General features: G+C 32.6%; 1 protein-coding gene across 1 annotated transcript; it reads right to left on the reverse strand.

Annotated features, from left to right (window-relative positions):
• Window positions 1–18: 18 nt before the first annotated feature.
• Window positions 19–12279, reverse strand: LOC128167710 (uncharacterized). Its single transcript, XM_052833584.1, has 5 exons — window positions 12010–12279; window positions 7435–8837; window positions 4103–4264; window positions 3840–3983; window positions 19–3026 (listed from the first exon to the last, which is right to left on the reverse strand). Exons 2-5 carry the CDS (start codon window positions 8645–8647, stop codon window positions 754–756), a joined length of 3792 nt encoding a protein of 1263 aa, XP_052689544.1. The 5' UTR covers window positions 8648–8837; window positions 12010–12279; the 3' UTR covers window positions 19–753.
• Between the last annotated feature and the right edge of the window lie 8160 nt (window positions 12280–20439).

A 20439-nucleotide genomic window follows, 5' to 3' on the forward strand; every position in this document is an offset into this window, starting at 1 on the left:
CAAAAAATCTGACACAAGTTAATTTTAGAATTTATTGTATTGTAATACTGTAAAATTTCATTATAAAGAACTAGTATGTCACCATTTCATGACAACGGTAATATGGAATACAATTGAAGCATACAAAATATATTGAGTATTTCTTCACATATAATCTTAGACATTCAATCAATAAAAAAAAATCAGGTAATGAATACATAATGCCTTTCCGTTCAAATATCGGTGTCTTTTATACTGTTTCAATTTGTATATAAAGTTTATCTACTTCCATTTGGATATTTCGTGACATAGTACTTGTAGTATTCCAGAACATTTTGCCCGATGTGACAAAATGCTGGAAAACATGCTAGTTACAGTATTAGCACCCAGAATAATACTAGAAATAATGAAAAACATATCTATCTTCCAAAGTGAATAAAATTATAATATCATTCAAAAATTCAACAATACTTCACATACCAATCCTTATCTTGTAATTTTCTATTATAAGTCACACATTACTATTCAATGTTTGAATATTTTTGGCATATTCCTTTAAGCCTTTTCTTTTCTCCATTGTCATTAAATATACATTTATACAATGTTACACAGTCTAATCTTGTAACAACAGCTATTCACAGAGTTTTGCAATACACAAGTAAAATACAAAATAATTGGATTTTCAAAGCATTACATAAATTAATATACCACACTTATTTGTAAAAATCAATGCATTAAAAATTACACAAATAGGGTTTGCCCTCGGCACACAGCCTACTGGCTGGGTTTTGTAACATTGTTCCTTTGCCTTCGTTTCCTCCTGACAGGAGGAACAGGGGTAGGGAGGTCCTCACTGCAGGGGTCTTTGTCCTTTATCTCAAGGACAGCGTTCAACACATGAGGCGCCGACACCCTCCGAGGGAGTGACGGCATTTTTCTCTTCAAAGTCTTGGCTATTTTTGGAGAATTGGGAACCGAGGACCGTCGCTGTACATCTTTAGAACAGGCACCACCTGAAGGACCACGTGCTATCAGACAGTCGGTTGCTGTGTTCTGGATTTTGGAAGTGTCCGTTTGAACGGCGGGTAAAATATAACTAGGAGGAATGTATATGGAGAGACCGGGATTGTTGTTACAATTGGTATCCGAGTCATTTGCTATGATGCATGTCTCACAGTTTCGATGGAAGGATTCATCTGGTAAAACATTATACTGAACACACGAATTGTTAGACATGTTACAACAGTCCTTTGTCCGAATCTGACATTCACTATCATATGATAAAGTTGTATTAGCCATTGAACTCTGAGGATTATCTGAAAAATTCCTCTTTGAATTTACGTTTTCGGTATTAGTATTAGTAGAATTATGTGAACAACTTGAATTGTGATTTAATTCATCTAAATCTACGACTTTCATGTTTGGCACAACATTTTGACCACTTTCGGTATGTGTTTCTAAATACGGTTCATGAATCCAGTCGTTAAAGATATTCGATGAATCACTTATATTACTGTTCTGCAGATTTCCATCACTGCCGAAGTTGTATAAACCACTATTTAAGTTGCCATACACTTCTCCAATTGTTTGGTACGAGGGGTAGTCACAATTAAAGATAGAACTTTCTGTAATGTTGACAGGCAATTGATTATCATTTAATATCGTTGATTGTATATTGATTTTAACCCCATCACTATGTCTTCTTGGAACGTTGGATTTTTTGCTTTTCCTCACAAGATCGTTTCTAAAACTTCTAAAAACTTGCTTGCCTTGTTCACTTTTGCTATCACCCTCTGAAAGGTTACTTGTTTCAATATTTTGGATACATGTCACACACACGTTTGTTGAATCTGAACCGCACTTTCTCCCTACATTTACCGATGGCACATTTGAATCACATTTGAATTGTTTACTCTCTTCACTATCGTTCTGAGATTTCTGAATGTTTCTTTCCAATTCGTTTGACAGATCTGTATTTCTGCTAGAATCCATTGACGTGGCATTGCCTTGGTCTTTTTCTGTACCATTTTTTCTTTTGTCAGTTGCAATATCATTTTCAAAGCCAGCATTGTCATGTCCCTGATCCAGATGCTGGCAAACGTCTGGTAACTCTCGTCTGTGAACAGACGATTGCGGAAGAATATCGAGTCTATTGACAGAACAGTCTTTTTCACTCATCGACCGCGCACATGGTCTCAAGGTATGTTGCAGAGACTTGGCTGTCCATGTAGACGATTTTTTGTTCTTTCTTTTTGCAATTAGTGGATTGACCTCCTTATCTAACAACACATTTGGTGATGACGTGGTTGGAGTCGGTGTTTCAATGGACCCTTCACGTTGTAAGCGCATGAAAGAGTTTGAACGCGAATGGATTTTCAGCTTTAACATGTCTTTTACTATTTTTCGAAGCCGACTCGACGAATGTTCGTTCTGAGATTGCTTCGCGGACGAACCCTGCACTTGGACATCGGAGATTGATGAATCATCTAGTTGTGGATTATTCAAATCTGAATCAGGTTTTTCTTTTGTAACATACGACGGATACGAACTGTTGAGAATAGAACTTTCTTTGCCAGTAATGTTGAAAATGTTGTCACTCTTAGAAATTGGCGATTTATCAATGACGGAAGAACTGATTGGAGTACTTGGTATTGGTGGTAAAATGGAAGATGAAGAAGAATATATATCAGATGATTCTGTAGACAGACTTTCAGTGGAGGGAGAAGATGGAGAAGGCTGCATACGTTTCTTTGGTAAGGATAATCGGAGCTGATTCCAAAACCTGTCGATTTTTAAGGAATCGCCATCCTCAGGCCATTGAATGTACGTCACTGTGTGCAAGATATCATGGAGAGCGCTGTCACATTTGTCAGCCTTTGTAATATCTCTGAACATAATTGGAATTATTCTGTGCTTTCTCTTCAACATTTCGTGTTGTGCTTTCTGGTATTCCATTCGACACCACTCACTCTCCACGTAATTAGGGGACAGAACCATTATTGTCCTTCTGCTGTTTTCTATAGCGTGTATAATGTTGTTAGCTATGACTGAAAAGAAAAAAATATATCTTTAGTAGAAGTATCTTCAGAAGTAATAAATGCATGTGTGTAATACTTCTTGCAATTTAAAAAACCAGACATGCATCATTACTTGGAAAATGTAATGCTACGTATAAAATGAATTACTTCATTTCTTGTGGAGTTTTTCTGAGAAAAGTAGTCTTACTTTAAAATATCATGTGTTTTAGAAAACAGTTAAGTATTATGTCATTGTTTTAGGTAAAAAAAAAATTAAAATATGATTACATTTGCATGACGTCGAAACTTTAAAAAACATTTTAATTTTCAAAAACTTATGAAATATGCCAAGATGCACAAATTCATGTAATTCAAGAAATTATGTATTCGTATTCTTGGTATGACCTAGAATAACTAGGAGTCCGCATGCAGCTCGTTAAAGCGCCCCACACTTGTCACATATTTGCCCAGAGCTGTGTTTTCCTCATAAGTATGCATGCCGGTATCATAATGAACAATGTGTGTTTGCGTGAAAACAATTAATGGAACACTTTAAGCAAAAATTCTGAATTAATAGAAGGTCATGTTGCACAATTTCACGATTGGTTAAGAAACATCTGTTTTGTTCTCGAAATGATATTCTACAAATATAATGATTTAACCATTTTTTTGGTTTCATTTAATGTTAGATTCGGTATTAACCCCAATAAAATGTAGGCGTGTTATTTTTGGTAATTATGATCGATTAACATAGCACTAACAATTTACATATAAAATCAAAGTAATTTGATTTCAGCACTTTTTTTGCTAATAATTAAAGAAAAAAGCCATCATTATGCTTACTGTCTCCTGGAGTGAAATCTCTGAAATGCATGCACAGCTTGAAGCCCATCTCTTCCTCCAACTTAGGATAGAGCTGGTGAAGAACGAAGTCTTCGTCCTCTTTGGAAGATTTGTAGGAAATAAACGCATCATATTCTTTGCCATCTACAACGGAAAGTAAACAATGCCACACTTTACACGTAAACATGAAATTATGATTAGTTTACTGCTGAAAGTGTTCATGATAACCTCAACACGTACATGAATAACTTAAACTTTCTTACCATCATCCTCATAGTCTTTAAAAAAATGAACAATTTTCATCGCAAATAGCCATTTCCGCTTCTGCATGCAGTATAGTATAGTAGCTAAAACCACGACCACTATGAAACAGCAACAGATCACTGGAATCAAGACATACCAATGCCAACTGTCTTCCTCCTCGGCTACAAAATAAAAATAATATTATAGCATTATTGTCCTGATAACTATAGATAACTAGAGTCCTACATGTATAATGTAAAGCGAACTAAGCCTTTCTTGTTTGCCTGCTTGTAAAATGAAAATAAAAAAGTTTTAACAATTAACTATGTTTATAATGGACATCCCTTTGTCAAATCACGTTTTTCGTCTGAAATAATGTCAAAATCAAAACGAGTTTTTTTTAAATTGCTCTTGGTCAGAAAATTGTAGCATTATTAAAAATGAAACCGAATTTTAAATCAGTGCAAACTTGTTTATGGATATATCCAAAACTTAAAGTCTACAAATTGAAAGGAAAAACATTTTCAGTGGCAGATTAGTTTGGTTTGCAAAAATAATAAGTGAGGCGAATTTATGTTCGAGAATTTGTAACAAAGTGTTCCACCAAATGTCATGGTTGGCATGGCATTTACAGAACAGGGGCGTCAACCTTACTTTTTTGCTAAATCATATTTCATTGCTGTAGGCTGCATCAGCAATGCATAATAATCATTCTGATATATATATATATATATATATATATATATATATATATATATATATATATATATATATATATATATATATATATAATTCTATTTTTTTTCCTATTACCCCCCCCCCTCCACACACACACCTATAACTAATGAATTAACCAGTACTATACTTTGCTGCAAAAAACAGTTTATGAACAAACAATTATGCAATATGCTGTTCTACTAGTTAACTGATTGTTCATGACTGAAGGTCTATTCACATGATTTAAAACAATGCTCATTGTCTTTAATGATTTTTCAGTACACTTTTATAGTAATGCCCGCGTTCACTTTGTGGTTATTTTAATTACACACAGAATTACTGCTGTTTAGATTTACATAAAGCAATATTTTATGCATAGAATCTCAACTAGTCAGCTATATAAAAAATTGCCTCCGATTCTTTGAAATAAAAAACATGTTTTTAAAAATCGTAAACAAGTAATGAATTTGTTTTTACGTTTCTGAGTCCCTGTTCTAAATTTCATACTTAAAGTTGCTCACTACACCTACAAAAGTGCTTTCAAATCAGCAGAAAATTACTTGATTATAATAGATAGCATGGTACATAAGAAGATTAAAAGTCAATAAGGCAAAAAATATGCAACTTTGGATAAAAATCATAATTTTCAAATATTCAGCTCCATAAATATGAGCAAAAGCTTCATGTGGATTTGCACATATATTATGCGATTCACAAGCCTGATACATTAACCACTTTGCTTAGATGATATAAGACCAAATCGAGTTATATAAACAATTTAACGACCGTTTAAATCGCCATATTGTGACGCAGTGTCTTAAGATGATCAAGTCTTGGTGTAGTGAGGTACCATAACAGAACTATGTCGAAATTCAAGAAGTATGTGCTGTTTTGAAATACAATGCATTGCAGCTTGATAATTATTTGCTTAAAGATTTTTTAAAACTTTTATTTTTTAATGTTCATCATATATTATTGCACAAAATAGTTGTCTTATCTAAATTCATACAAAGATAATACGGTAGCAGAACTAGAAGACAGGTCTTATTGATATGCTATCAAATCTATTACATACACTAGTTATTTCTTTAATTCGTTGTTCATTCGTTTGCTTGTTTGTTTCATGTTTTTATGTATATTTTTTTCGAAGGTCTGTTTACAAGATAAGTATTTGCCATATTTACTTCTCTTCGCAAATATGATGCTACCTTTAACCAAATAGGACGAGGCATAAAGCAATTAATGTCACCTAGTGGTCAGTAGGCTGACTCGGTATTCGTTACTTAAAATACCATGGTAATTAATTCGGTGCTTAGTGACATAATCAATTAAACATCTTACTGCGCATCAGTACTTGAAAGGGGATTTTTATGCTGATTTGTTGACAGTGTTTATCCCCAATATCTTTATTTCTTTTCTTTTCTAAATCAAAACCTAATATTTCATGAAATATAGAAACACCCCTTCGTTTATTATATTAATGGTTGATTTGTTTGTAGGTTATGTGTGTTAAGATACAAATTTTTATCATATAAAAATTAATATTTTTGCGTTGTAACAAAACAATTTAAACAATTTACTCACAGCTTATTAGAAAATTATACAGATGATCGCAACCAAATTAAGAACAGTTCCATTAAAGCAGATAAAGTTATGATTGTCCGCACACAGCTTTGAGTTCCAAGTTAACATGAAATTATATCAATATGCATAGAAAAGTGAAGAATAGTGAAAGTTGCCTTTCTAAATTAATGTCAACACATATGTTTATTAGAGCGAAATTTGACATAGAATGCTTAGGGTTTTTGAGCTTTTTATTATGTTACCTTTAAAAGAAAAAAACATCGTCAGCATAAATCACGGCAAAATTCCATGCATGTCGATAAAGGAGAAAATTAATTAGAATTCATAATAATCAATCAATTTATACCATTCACTGAATGCCAGAGTAACATTATCTGACACATTGATCCGAGACCGAGCAGTTTGTAGACTAAAACTTACTCACCACAAATTTCCAATCCTATATTGATGCAGTTAAGGGGTTTATGTAAGTGATAGAGAGATGCTGTTTTCGTAGAATTATAAATCATATATGACCAATGACATACATTTAACAAAACAAAATCTTGACCTACTATTTATAGGTAAGAAATATGAGACTATACAGGCACATGCATATCATTTGCTACATTTAACCGAATAGTTCTCACTAAGAAACAATTAAGCGTGAACAACAGCAATTAAACTACTTTCGTTGAAGTCCAGAAAATAGTTAATAGTTGCTTTTGTTTTTGTTACATCCTGTCTAGATATATTTAAACTTTCTCAATTAACATTTATAATTCCAGTGTTGATGAAATTTTTATTTGTGACGTGCCTAAAATTTAATGATCATATAACAATACAATAATGTAAATTACGAGTTGAATGGTACTTTAGTACAAACAAACCATTGACATTGTTTATTCAATTAAACAATTTTGGTATGGTTGTTGTATTTGTTTGGTTAATATATAAGAGTTTTAAAGGTAAATTGTAGACACATTTTCAATTTACTTGATTAACAATTATTCATCGGAACCCCAATCTTTTGATTAATCAGAAAAAGATACAAGTATCCATGACAACTTACGTATTATCTCCACCTGATGTTCGCATCGTTTTCCTTCATATCCAAAAGTACAAAGACAAACTATTTCGCCATCGGAATCCCCTGTGCCACGGTAGCAGGTTCCACCATTACAATTCAGAAAACATTTTCGATCACACATATCACCAATCCATCCTGGCTCGCATAAACACTTGATTTGGCTGTCATTTTTCACACAAATACCATTATCACAAGGGAAGCCACTAAGACACTGGTATTTCTTTGGGTAACAATGGAAATTGTTTTGAATAGGAACACACACGTTATCATTAGAGCAATTCTTTTCACACTCGTCTAAATATTTCGATTTAAATGGCTCCAAAACACTCAAGGCCAATTCTGATTTGGAAGTACTGAGCAGAAGACTTTCATTTTCATCATCATGGCCATCTTCATGATCCGTAGCTATTGTTGTGATCATTGCTAGACTCTTTGTCGTAGTGGTAAGCATGGTTTCAGACAATACTTCTTCCTTGTCCGTAGGAAAACCAGTCTGTGTCGTTGTTGTGCGCGATGTCGAGGTGCTCTCGATTTTAGTTTTCGACTTGTTCATTTTAATAGTAATTCTATCTTCTTTTTCCACGCTTGCCACTGGAATTGTACCACCATTTCTCTGCTTATTCCGCGATGGTGGTTCATCTAATATGTTTCTGTTCGAGGCTGGTAAAAATGAATTCAAAGATCTAGTCAAACTTTCTGTAGGATTTTCTGTACTGGTTTCACTCGTTTCTGCATTTGACTCAAGATTGTCTTCACCCCCTTCACTGACTTTAGATGTATTAAGTGAAGATGTGTTCCCTTTAACTTCCACATTGTCTTTGACGCTTCCGCTGAGGGACTTTCTCACTATATCGCTATCTGAACTGGATTTCGGATCTGGATGTATTGGAGATAACGTGGTAGTCCGGATTTCAAACTGACATCTCCGTCCCCAGTAGCCAACTTCACAAATACAGGACAAACCGCAATTTTTCGGGTCCTGGAAGCAAGTGCCATTGTTACAATTGACGTAAGGACAGAAGCTTAGGCAAGTTTTCCCTTGGGTGTTTGCTCCTGTCCAGTTGGGGGTAACCCCATTCTGGAGTGACATTGACCGTTTGTTGAAAGTAGGATAAGTATATGAAACTGTCACCATCATCCACCAAAACGTTTGGTGAATGATCAGGCCCTTTAAAGAAAGCTGATATCCCAACATTAGGATAGTTATTTCTTGACTGAAGTATCATAACACAGTATTCTGACTTTCTAAAACATGGTGGCACATTCACTGCTAGTACACCTGACGTGCTGCCGTGATGTTTTCTCATACCGATGGCTCATACATTCTGATACGTCAAGCACAGAAAATAAAACTTGTCTCATTTTCCTTGGTATTACTCACAACACTGAAAACACAAAACAATTAAATAATGAAGGACAAACTTTGTAAATTCACTTTTGTGTATTCCGACAGACAACTGCACTCGCACCGCTGAAACTTTCCAGTCACTTTTCCAAAATGGCGTCCGTCATTATGGTTGACGCCAACCATTCGTCACGCTTTCTAGTTTTTTGACGTACATTATTTACCTACTAGCAAACAAGACTTCTTACTGTATAATAAAATAAGAATGAGTGCGGATAATAATTCAAGAATATGTCACCTTCAAAATGCCCGAGAGGCATCAAATAAATAATTAACAAAATTAAGGCTTAAATCTGAATATCTGCACCGTTTGTTTAACAAAAATTTGTATGCATTTGTTTCTACCTCTCTGACCTTATCCTGAACGTTTTAATCAGTGAACTTTCTTAATGAACTACAAAAGATTACAATTTCAAATTCAAAAATACAACTTCAAAGATTAGATTAAGTAATTCAGGACTGTGTTCTATCGATACAAACTACAACATTATTGTTGTTTGATGTAAAAGTCCTATAGATGACTCACAGCTGGTTCTTTGATCATTATATGAATAAACAACGCACACAAATTTTTTTGTGTATATATACTTCAAATTATATAAAATGAAATAAAAGAGCATATGATAGCTAAGCAATAAAAATACAAATTTACAAACATAAAATAGAGACAGAGTAGGAAATGGAACAATTTAAAACTGTACCTTTTTATTTATTCATTTATCTTTCTAAAAAAGCTGTGCCGTTTTTAGAATCAACCTTAAAGAGTAATTAAATATTTTATACAATGCCTGGCTAATTGGTACTTATCGTTTTCCCAAGTCGAACTCTGCAATCATCAACCGTATCAGAGTACATCAAAATCCTCATTTGTTTTAATACTTATAGTACCGAAATGCTACTGATAAAGTGATATTTTATATGATAAGACAATTTCCTTCTGTTGAATTTAAGATGGCTCACTACACCTTGGAATAATTTCTCAAATCAGCAAAACTTTATTTGATCATGAAATATAGCATGATGCATAAGAAATACAGAAGTCAAATAGGCGGAAAATATGCAGTTTTGGATAAAAATTATGATTTAAAATAATGATTTTGTAAATATAAACAAAAGCCCCAGATCGATTCGAATTCGTGATCTTCGGTTCACACAAACCTGATACTTTAACCATGATGAAATTCAGCCAAATCGATTGATACATAAATTCAGCCGAATCGATTGATACAAACTATTGAACAAAACATTGAAATCGCCATCTTGTGACGTAGAGTCTTAAAACGTATAAGCTTTGATGTAGCGAACTACCTTACACACACACACACACACACACACACACACACACACACACACACACATATATATATTGTCTACATGCATCTCTCATAAAAGGGACATTTATTTCCGTCACTTTTTACAGACATAATACTTTGCTAGGATACATTACCCTAAAATGAATTTAAACGTTTTAATACAGATAGAGAAGAACATAATAATCTGTAAATCATAAATATATGGAGACAAATTTCATTATTTTATATAGAAAAGCAAGAAAATGTCAATTAGCTAGTGTTCGCTTTAAGATTGAAAATTTTATTTGAATTATGAAATTGTACTTGGATAAGAAACTGGTAAATTTTGTATCTCCTTCAATTAATAGGAATTTCAACCCCCTCCCCCCCCCAAAATACTTCACATCATGCATTTTTTACCAATCAAACAGAAGGTGAAATGTACATACTGTAAACTTTCACTTAATGGTTATTAAAAATACATTAATTTCACCTAAATCAAAAGGTTTGGAACTGTTTCTATTCCTATAAATCTTCTTTGGGTTATAAATACCATTTACAACCGTTGTTCCCCTGCTTTTTGATAACCCCAACGTTTGATACTTCAACCGTCTACTGAAATATCATTTACAGTCAAGCTATTCAACACACCTCTGACGTCAGCGTAAGCGCTGCTTTTTTTTTTTACCGATTCGATACAAGTGGGTTTTTTTTCAGAGCATGTCCCCAATTTTGGATAATTTACTCTATTTGATTAAATAAAAGCCGAATTGTATCTATATAATGTATTTTTTCTACTTTCTCTTAAAACGAAAATTGATATTTTGTTAATGAAAATCATATTTACTGTACTATAGTATCCACCCAACAGTTATCTTTTTATACCCAGAAATTGCTTTCAATATAGGCTACTTTTAACATTAAAATTTTACAATTAAAAATATAAAATCAATACAATGAACGTAAGCAAGCAAACACATACTAACTTATATTTATAAATCAAAATATTTTTTTCTCAAATAATATTTTATGGTAACCAAAAAAAGTAAATATTAATTTGTTATTGCAATAAATCTCACTGTTGATAAAAAATGTGATTACCGAACATTGCTTTAACTTTGATTTATGAATTCGTTTTGTGCACCTGATGATAAAGCCAAAACCATTGATTTAGTTATAAATCATTTTGACATTCATGAAAATGACCTTAATTAGTCGGTACCACTCGTGAAACCGAGGTACTGTTGTGTTTACTGTTTATTATTGTGGTCCGACAAGTACTGTTGTGTTTACTGTTTATTATTGTGGTCCGACAAGCAGCAGGTTGTTATACTCTAGCTCAGGTTTTTAAAGCATTGTGCAATGTGTGGACATGACACCGACGCCATACCTGTACACACTACTTATTCTCATGTCGTATTATAATTCCGAAATGGTAATTCATAAACCACAAATTCCCTTGCAAGATTAAGGAGAACATTTAGCTTGCCAAAGCCGGAGTCAGTGCCCGCTTTGTCACCAATCATATTCATTCACATGGTCGCTTTTCTTTTACATGCTTGTCAGGTTAATAAATAACACAGTATTTATAACAAACAAAAAAATAATTAAACATTAATTTCAAGACTTGATATCAGTTTAAACAGAAGTGATGCATATGCCCTATTTGTTTTATAGTTGATTGACGAATATATTAAACTACCTTCTTTGCAAATTTGTACTCTAAGATCTCCTTTCCAAAGACGCACAAACGGTGTTTGGTTTTATGTAGACATAGATAACATACATGTATTTCAACGTCAAGTAAAAAGTGTGCATATTTTACTCATTCCTTGAGCCAAGAAAAAAAATGCAGTATACCTTATATACTGTGTCTTTCTCCATGAAACAGAGCACTGACCTAAACCAAAGTTGACACATTTTGCCTTAATATATGGAATCGTCTATCTTAACACGGCATTGATGAATGGGCACATTTTCATTTGAATTCCTCGTTGTCCATCAAATATGTACAAATGTACTCACAATTCTCTGAAACTTATCCCTTTAAATGGAAAGGCATGTACTAAACACGCACTTTCTGAGTAAAGTGTATTTAATTCACTTTACAGTCGTCCTGTTAACTCTGTGTCAGCCTCTTCTATGTGATCTTACCCTTACGTGGGTCTCTCTCTTATATATATATATATATATATATATATATATATATATATATATATATATATATATATATATATATATATATATATATAATATTTACTGTAGTATTTTGCTTTCATCTGTTAATACCAATGAGGAGGAAATGTTGTAGTTTGACCTTCATAACAAACATTGAAATTAATAGTCGCTAACCTTCTAACAATTTAAATCTCTTTGATAAGTGTTGTAATTGTTATTTGTTTTTTTTGAATGGGAATTCCTTGCTTCCTAATATCTATTTTAAAACAGGAATAACCGTGTGAGTATTAGTCAAATTCAACATTATGATATTGAAGAAGAATATACTCCAAAAGTGAAGTATGCATTTCTTGGTAAAATTACTTTGTCTCTTAAGCATCAATGTTTTTGCAAGACAATTTATCTTGTTCATAAATTGCATATTTACAATCTTAATAAATGCAGTGCACTTGGCTGTTTATGTAAGCATCATTATAAGGAGGTCTGTTCACATATCTAGCATAGTATGGGGATTAGAAATCCCAATGCTTGAAAAAGATGATTCAAATGTTTGGTTACTTTAACAATTTACAAGTTCCGACGCGTGCAATGTTTCCTGTGTCAAGCAGTTAACAAAAACTATTATTCATGATAATAGACATCCGTTTAATCTTGTTAAAGAGGATGTAACTTAGTGAAAGTACTAAGACTACTGAATGCACATACACCTTAGATTGTATATAAAACACGAGGAAAGATCCGAGATCCGGTTTGGACGTTTCTTGAATTGTTTTTTTTTTTTGGTTATGACTATGACTGTGCTTTAGTAAAAATCATAATCAATATCGAAGTTGAAATTTAAAGATCAATAATAAAACAAAAAATAAGTTATTTGAACATATTGACCTAAATGATTTTATATTTTTCATTTTTTTTAAAGATTTAATCGCCTAAAAAATTGTTATTGAAACTATTGAACAATCTGCGGGTTTATTTTTTCTTTTATTGATTAAAAATAAATAATTTGATAATCTTTGATTAACTGGAATAAATCAATGGAACCGATAAGAGAAAGATTAAAAGATAGAGAATAGATTATGCTTAATATACCTAATCAAATTGAGGAATTAAGTGTATACTGGTTCTTTAAATACATGTCGTCTATGGATGATGCATAATGCGTTCCGAAATCAGAGTTGGGGTCAATTACTTTGAAAAGTAATTAATTACTTTCAAATACATTGACAATTTTATCAATTACTTGCAATTACAATTACATTGATTTTTAAAAATGTAATTAATTACTCTCAATTACTTTGATAAATGTAATTAATTACATTTCAAATACTTTAGTTTTGTTTTTTTTAAATCTTGAAAAAATATACATATATTAACAGCATTAAGATATACAGAGCATTATGTACGGTTATGCTTTTAAAGGTTGTCTAGTTCAGTTCAGATCATATTTCTTGAAAATTTCTAGAAAATTTTTTTTAACATTAAATTCATTAAGTACCATTGAGTTCATTTTTGGTTCTGAATAATATTTTCTCTATAGTGAATTAATTTTTATTCACATATCTAAACTATGTTTATTCAGAAAGTATAACTTTTGGCAGTACACCATATCAGTATACAAATAATAATTGCTATAATTCACAAAAATGAGATATTTTGACTCAAGTCTAAAATCAATGGGAGTTCTTGGGTATTAGAGTTCACACCTCCACAAAATTAGATCTTTACCTATTGCCCTGGGCAGTGTGTTATGCTGTATAACAATCATATGAAACATTATTGGACATTTAATTATTGTATAAACAAATGTCCATGCCAAACATGTATAAAATCTATTTATCATTATAAGACACCTTTTCTATATTTTAAACTTATAAAGGAAAATAAGTAATTGAGATGTAATTGAAAAGTAATTGAAAATACACAATATTTTTGGAATGTATTTAAATACATTCAATTACTTGTAATTGAAGACAGACTCAATTACAAATTACTTTCAATTGCTTTGAAAAATGTAATTAATTACACTCAATTACAAATACTTTTTTCAATTACCCCATCCCTGTCCGAAATACTCAATAAACAGACATTTAAAGATTTCTACACCTTTGTGAAAATGTTAAACCTGATTTTCACATTTAAAGGACATATCGCATGTTTTTCAATTTTCGGAATTTTTTAAATAAAATCATTCTATACTCATTAAAAATGAAGTTTATTAACGTTTTCATAAAATATTCTGCCTAATTCGTGAGATTGAAAGCAATGAAATTCAAATGCCGCGATATGCATATTTTCTCTCTCGATCTACCCGCCATGATGTGTGACGTCATATGCGACCTCGAGCGAGAACGTGCTGTTAGCCATCTTTGTAATTGGATTAGATTTAAACGACAATTAAACTAATTATCACCTATTAAATTGCCGATAACGGGACATGATGGTGTTCTGTGCCTCCTGCGGGTGATTTAGCCACCGAAAATGGGGATTTCGACTGTTGTTTTTTTTAAGTTTCCCTTACGAAAGTATGCGGAAATCTTGTGACAAATAGGGGTCTATCTGTCGACGAGAGGATTTATAAATAAACATTCAATTCATATATTATTAATTATATGGTACATTTTTGTAATAATAGTTTCATAAATAAATCGTATTCATTTCTCAAAAAAAAAAAAAGAGGCCTGTGTACAAAACGCAAATTTATCGGAGAAAAATAACGAGAGGGACGCCATTTTGGATACCGCCTCGCTTCATTAGCTGTCTTCTTTTTCTTATTGTTAAACTATACGTTCATGTATGCATCGGTTTTGTATACGATTTCTTCATTCATACATGTAGCTCACCTCTGCAGAAATCATAATTTTAGTACGGAAGGTGAGATTTCTGTGAGTTTTATTTTTTGTGGGAGAAGTCATGGATCGAGTTGTCGATATTGATTGTTTACGCGAGAAATAGACAAAGTTTGTTGATATACATTTATACGTAAATGGATAAAAAAAATACGGAGATGGGATCTTACAGAAATAAACAATTATTAAGGAGCACGTTCTCACCTTCTTTTATGATCCAGTGTAATATAGAGTAAACAACCTTAGAAAGTTGTGATCAGAAACAAGCTTCTTGTGCACCACAGTTTTACAATAATGAACATTCTGAGTCGTTAGGAACGCCAAAAACCAAAACTGTTGTAGAATTTATAAATAAACACCTTTAACAGATTTATTTGAGCTACAATCCTTACTAAGTTGTGTTTACAATGTTTACACGTCGATCAATTTGATCGTCATTGCCGACTTCATCGTCGGTTTTTCGGCAATATCATCGTTTTTTATCCGTACTAGTGGCTCAAACATGTACAACTGAATAATAAGATTCTTTTTATTTAGTCAGCATGTAAAAAAAACAACTTACATGGTGAATGAATGTCAAAATTTAAAGAAGATAATGCTAATCCTACAAATTGTTTACAATCAGCTGTTCGAAGAAGGTCGCATGTGACGTCACTGTACCACGTGACACGCTATCTAATTAACGAGTTTTTAAACGATCGGGGCTATAATTTAAATTGATATTATGGCTAATTACCGCTTTTATACCGTTAACAAACTGTTAGGAGTAATTATTAGATACACAAGGAAGCCAAAAAATGTAAAATGTCGTATACTTTAGAAACATGCGATATGTCCTTTAAGATAACCAATAATGTTGCGTAACCAATAAACATAAAAAATGATATTTTGTACCAACTATCTACTGCAGGATTCTATTAAAAAAAGCTTATTGAAAAAAAATAAGCCCAAAATTACTTTGTGTGGTTTATTTTCTATCAGTACGTAAAAATTAAGATAAAACAAATTTAAAAAGTAAGGAATAGCTGTGATACTAGTAGATGAATTTCCAGTTTCAATCACTTAAGGAGGCTGACTTTAGTTTTAATTGCGCGCGCATGTTTGTGCACATTCTAGTAAAATAAAGTGTATTAATACCTTTTTAGGAAATTTATACCATTTATAAATTTAAACACAATAAAGAAAATACAGATTAAATTTTTTGATATTTTAAGGAACGTTTTATTTTTTAAGACGATTTTTCCAATGTTCGGTTGGTGAGCATTGCCGTTGTGCATTTATGACCATTATGATAAAATGAAGCTTTGTTGGAGCACGCTATAAGAAATAACATAAAAGAAGAAGTAAAAAGTGTACGCCTTTGGATTTTACACACAGAAAAATTCCATCTTCAAAGTTTTTAATGAGTCTATTGTACCAGTCTACATTTGTAATAGTCCAAATATATAGCAAAAATTGCTGCATTTTGATATTTTGAGATGATCCCACTTAGAACCAGAAGGTAGAATTAGGTGTTTTTTACATATAAAATAGACAATGATACAACTAATCACACATAACAATTTGACGAAAATCGCTATTGTAGGATTTTTTAAACCTGCAAGTCCAAGTAACACTTCTAATCCAGTGCATTAAAACTAAAGTTCTAGGAATGAAATCACGTAAAAAAAAAAACCAAACGAATAGGGTACATGTTTGCAATAAAGAAGTCAATGACCCTAAAAAGGAGACCTACAATCTCTTAAAACAGACGGCATAATTGTTTTTTGACGATTTCACAGTAATGTCGTCTGCTTTTGTGTTACCAGCAAAATATGCTAAACAAAGAACTGCGAACGCTAACGCCCGTTTCCCGCCTACATTTTACATCCAAATATTTCGGAATTTCTGTCAGATATTGAAAAACTAAGTTTTCTACTAAAAAGTATAATCAAATCCTAATCAATTTATATCAAAACAAAATTTGTAATAATATTATTTATTTTTAAACAAAAGTTTTCCTAACGAGGGGTCTAAAAAAATTTCATTGAAATCGGTCTCTATGGGTGAGAAAAATTTTATTTAGCGGCCAATATGTGCATAAAAACTTAATGATAACATATTTACGATATGTATTAAAGTAAAATTTCATTTTAATTCATATCTGTTAATTAGATTTCGAAAATTTACAAAGCAAAATTCTTTTTTTGGAATGTATTTCGGTCTGTAGACATATGTCCCCCCCCCCGTGAAACAACAAACCCTTTGGTGAAAATATGCTAAATAACAATAATTAAAACCCCTCAAAAGGAATTTTTGTTTCACGGGGGGAAAGATGTTTTAAAAAACGTTTCCGTTTTCCGTTATTTTCTATTATGAAATGAGCTATTTTATCCCAAAATACAAAGTTATCTCGCTTTGTTTGACCAAATCATTTATATTTAATGAAAATATACATAAATGTTTACATTATTATAAAAAATTAACTTTAATTAGACAACTTTAAAAAAAATGACTTTTAGTTAGGCGGCTAGACAATGCTATCGTTCGCAGTCCTTTTCGGTCTTCCACGAAAAATATTTTGCATACATTTGTTGCTTGGTTGCAGAACAATAGAATGATATATATAAGTTGTGTTTTGATGCTAATGATATGGCATTTTAATAGTTTCTTAGCATTATTTCAGATGGATACCTGCATTTCACCTAGGCCCTCTCTCTCTCCTTAAAAATAAAGCTAAACTAGGGAATGGTGGTCCATTAAAAGCTGTTTGATCCAATTTTTTTTCAAAAAAAAAATTAAGTTTAAGGTTTATACGCTTACCATTCATTATTATCAAAACTTGTCAAATTTATCGAATAATTTTTCGAGGGTTTCAATATATCCATGTTTTTAAGCCACAGAAAGTCAGACAAACTTTCATTTATTAAGATATTTATTTCAAAAAATTATACATGATTTTTGTCAATTAGAACTTTTCAAAACAATCAAAAATCTGTGAAAAATAATTTGAATAATTTGAAACCGAAGGCTTTACAAGGAATTCCAAGGTCAACAAGGTCAGGCAGTTTCTAATTAATGTTGCGCAACAGCAAATGAGAGGCAAGGATGAATATCCAGACGGGGGGAGGTAGTGGTCAGCCAAGAAGACATGCAGTTCAAGACGCAGAGTCACGCTTGAAACATGACAATTAAGTACAATGTAGGAACTGTGGCAATAGGCAGACAAGAAATATGAATAATACATGTACCATGCAAGATGGGGTAGATTAAAAAAGGAGACAGCTTGTGCAGAAAGAAGTTCGCAAGATGGAAGAACAAGAAAGAATGGGAAATTCAGTCGGCATGAAGAAGCAGAAAAGCTGGGAAGGAGCACGACAGGAAAAAATATTTTGGAATGACATCTGGTTAAAAGAACCCACGGTCAGCTTAGGTCTGTTTGTGACATGTTGCCCACACCAACCAATTTGGCAACATGGTGCATGAGGGATGACCCAAGCCTCGATCTGAGATCAACAAACCTGAAACACATGATGTCTTCATGTTCAGTAGTCATCTGTAGTAATAAATGGAGAATACACAGGGAGACACGACAAGATACTCTCTGTTTTTGCAGACATACTGAAGAGACTCCAGAAGACCAACGGATGCTTTGTATTTGTAAACTTCGTAAGGGCTGTCGTGGTGGTGGAGTGGATGAAGGAAGACTGTCAGGTATCGCCAGCGACTGACTGATGGTGACAGTTCTCAATTCTTGTAAGCAGTTTCCACGTGATAATGCAGTTACCAATCAGATACCTGATATTGTAAAATTGGAGGACAGAATTGAAGAACCCCATGAGTGGAAGATGAGCCAAGGACCAAGACTGTCCGCAGCGGGGCTGGAGATTGATGTCTCTCAGTGGAAGCTTGATGCCGTGGATTGTGGAGGAATGCATGTGGAGTGCCTAGCGGATTGTGGGAATGACTGGTACTTAGAGAGAGACGGCAACTCATTGGACGAAATGGCATCATTGTGGGTATGGAAGAAGCGAGAAGAGCAGTGGAAAGTACACCACTAATACTCTGTGATGGTGAATGAAGATTCAGCGTGTTGCAGTCAAGGTAGAATGCGGATAGTTGAGTGGTATCGGGCAAGGACTTGATCATCCCAGGCGGCCACCCTTAGAGGTTGTATTGAAGGAGGCACAAACTAATGGCGGGATCATTTAAAGTATTTAAAAGTATTAGTACATAAGAAGTATTTAATCTTCTGAAAATACTTAAATTTCATAAGTTTTTTTAGTTCTATTTTTTTCTTTCCTAATAATTGTGATTTCTGTAAGTGTATATTATATGTTGGAAATATCATGTTTCACTTATTGATTTATCATACAGTATTAAAATCTTTAAAAGTGTAGCAAAATCCTTTTTACGTACTGGTTATAATAGCCGGGATATAATTTTTAAAACCCCCTTAGATAATGGATATTGCCGCTTGCATTCTGATTTGAAATGTCTACAATTAATATATAAGACCTGTCTTGGTGTAATTTATATTGTTGTATGTAGTTCATGTCAAAGGAACAAACCTGTGGTTATACACATTCTTTCCAGGGGCTGCCATTCGTAACCTTTATTAATGTCAATATTTTGACGTTGTCTTTCTGTCATTCCACATTCAAGAGTGTATAGAGTTTAAAATTCTTTTAAAATATACATATGATATAGATAACTTAATGTATCAAATTGAAAAATAAATCCAAGTATAATGTAAATGTTTGTTACTGTTCATTTTATGAAATACTGGCATGTAGGTAGATACTCGTTTAATTAGAGAATTGATGACAAGTAACTAATGGAAAAAGTAAGTCCACTTTATGTCTATTATAGTGCCTTTCAACATATTAACAATGTGTAGGCATTCTTTTCTGAAACGCCCAACCAGATACTTTTAATACTTTTATAATTAAAAAAAAAATAAAAATCATCATTCTTTTATAATTTTTCAATAGGGGAAATCATCATTGATGACATGTTAAAGTGGAAGACTGTTAAGTCATTTTTTCCGTATCGTTTTCTCCCTATCGTGTGACATTTATATGTCATCTCCTCTTACGATGGACAGAAATATATGCATGCAGCGTTTAGTCAGTCTATCCTTGGAGAAGGTTAGTAGGAGAACATTCAACATGCCACAAGAGCGATAACCGGGTTTTAGATGATACAAATGTATGTATACTATACTCTCCCAATGAACTGTTGGGCACCGATTGTTTTGAACATTAGGCCACACTGCTTATTAGGT

The sequence above is a fragment of the Crassostrea angulata genome, chromosome 10 (genome assembly GCF_025612915.1).
Source record: "Crassostrea angulata isolate pt1a10 chromosome 10, ASM2561291v2, whole genome shotgun sequence".
Classification (NCBI taxonomy): Eukaryota; Metazoa; Mollusca; class Bivalvia; order Ostreida; family Ostreidae; genus Magallana; species Magallana angulata.

What these genes read in the sequence shown, in the direction of transcription:
- LOC128167710 (XM_052833584.1), bottom strand. Translation starts at nt 8,647, where the DNA reads ATGTTGGGATATCAGCTTTCTTTAAAGGGCCTGATCATTCACCAAACG. An exon ending in TAAAGACTATGAGGATGATG is followed by an intron (nt 3,984 to 4,102) that starts GTAAGAAAGTTT and finishes TTTCCGTTGTAG; the next exon opens with ATGGCAAAGAATATGATGCG. An exon ending in AGATTTCACTCCAGGAGACA is followed by an intron (nt 3,027 to 3,839) that starts GTAAGCATAATG and finishes TTTTCTTTTCAG; the next exon opens with TCATAGCTAACAACATTATA.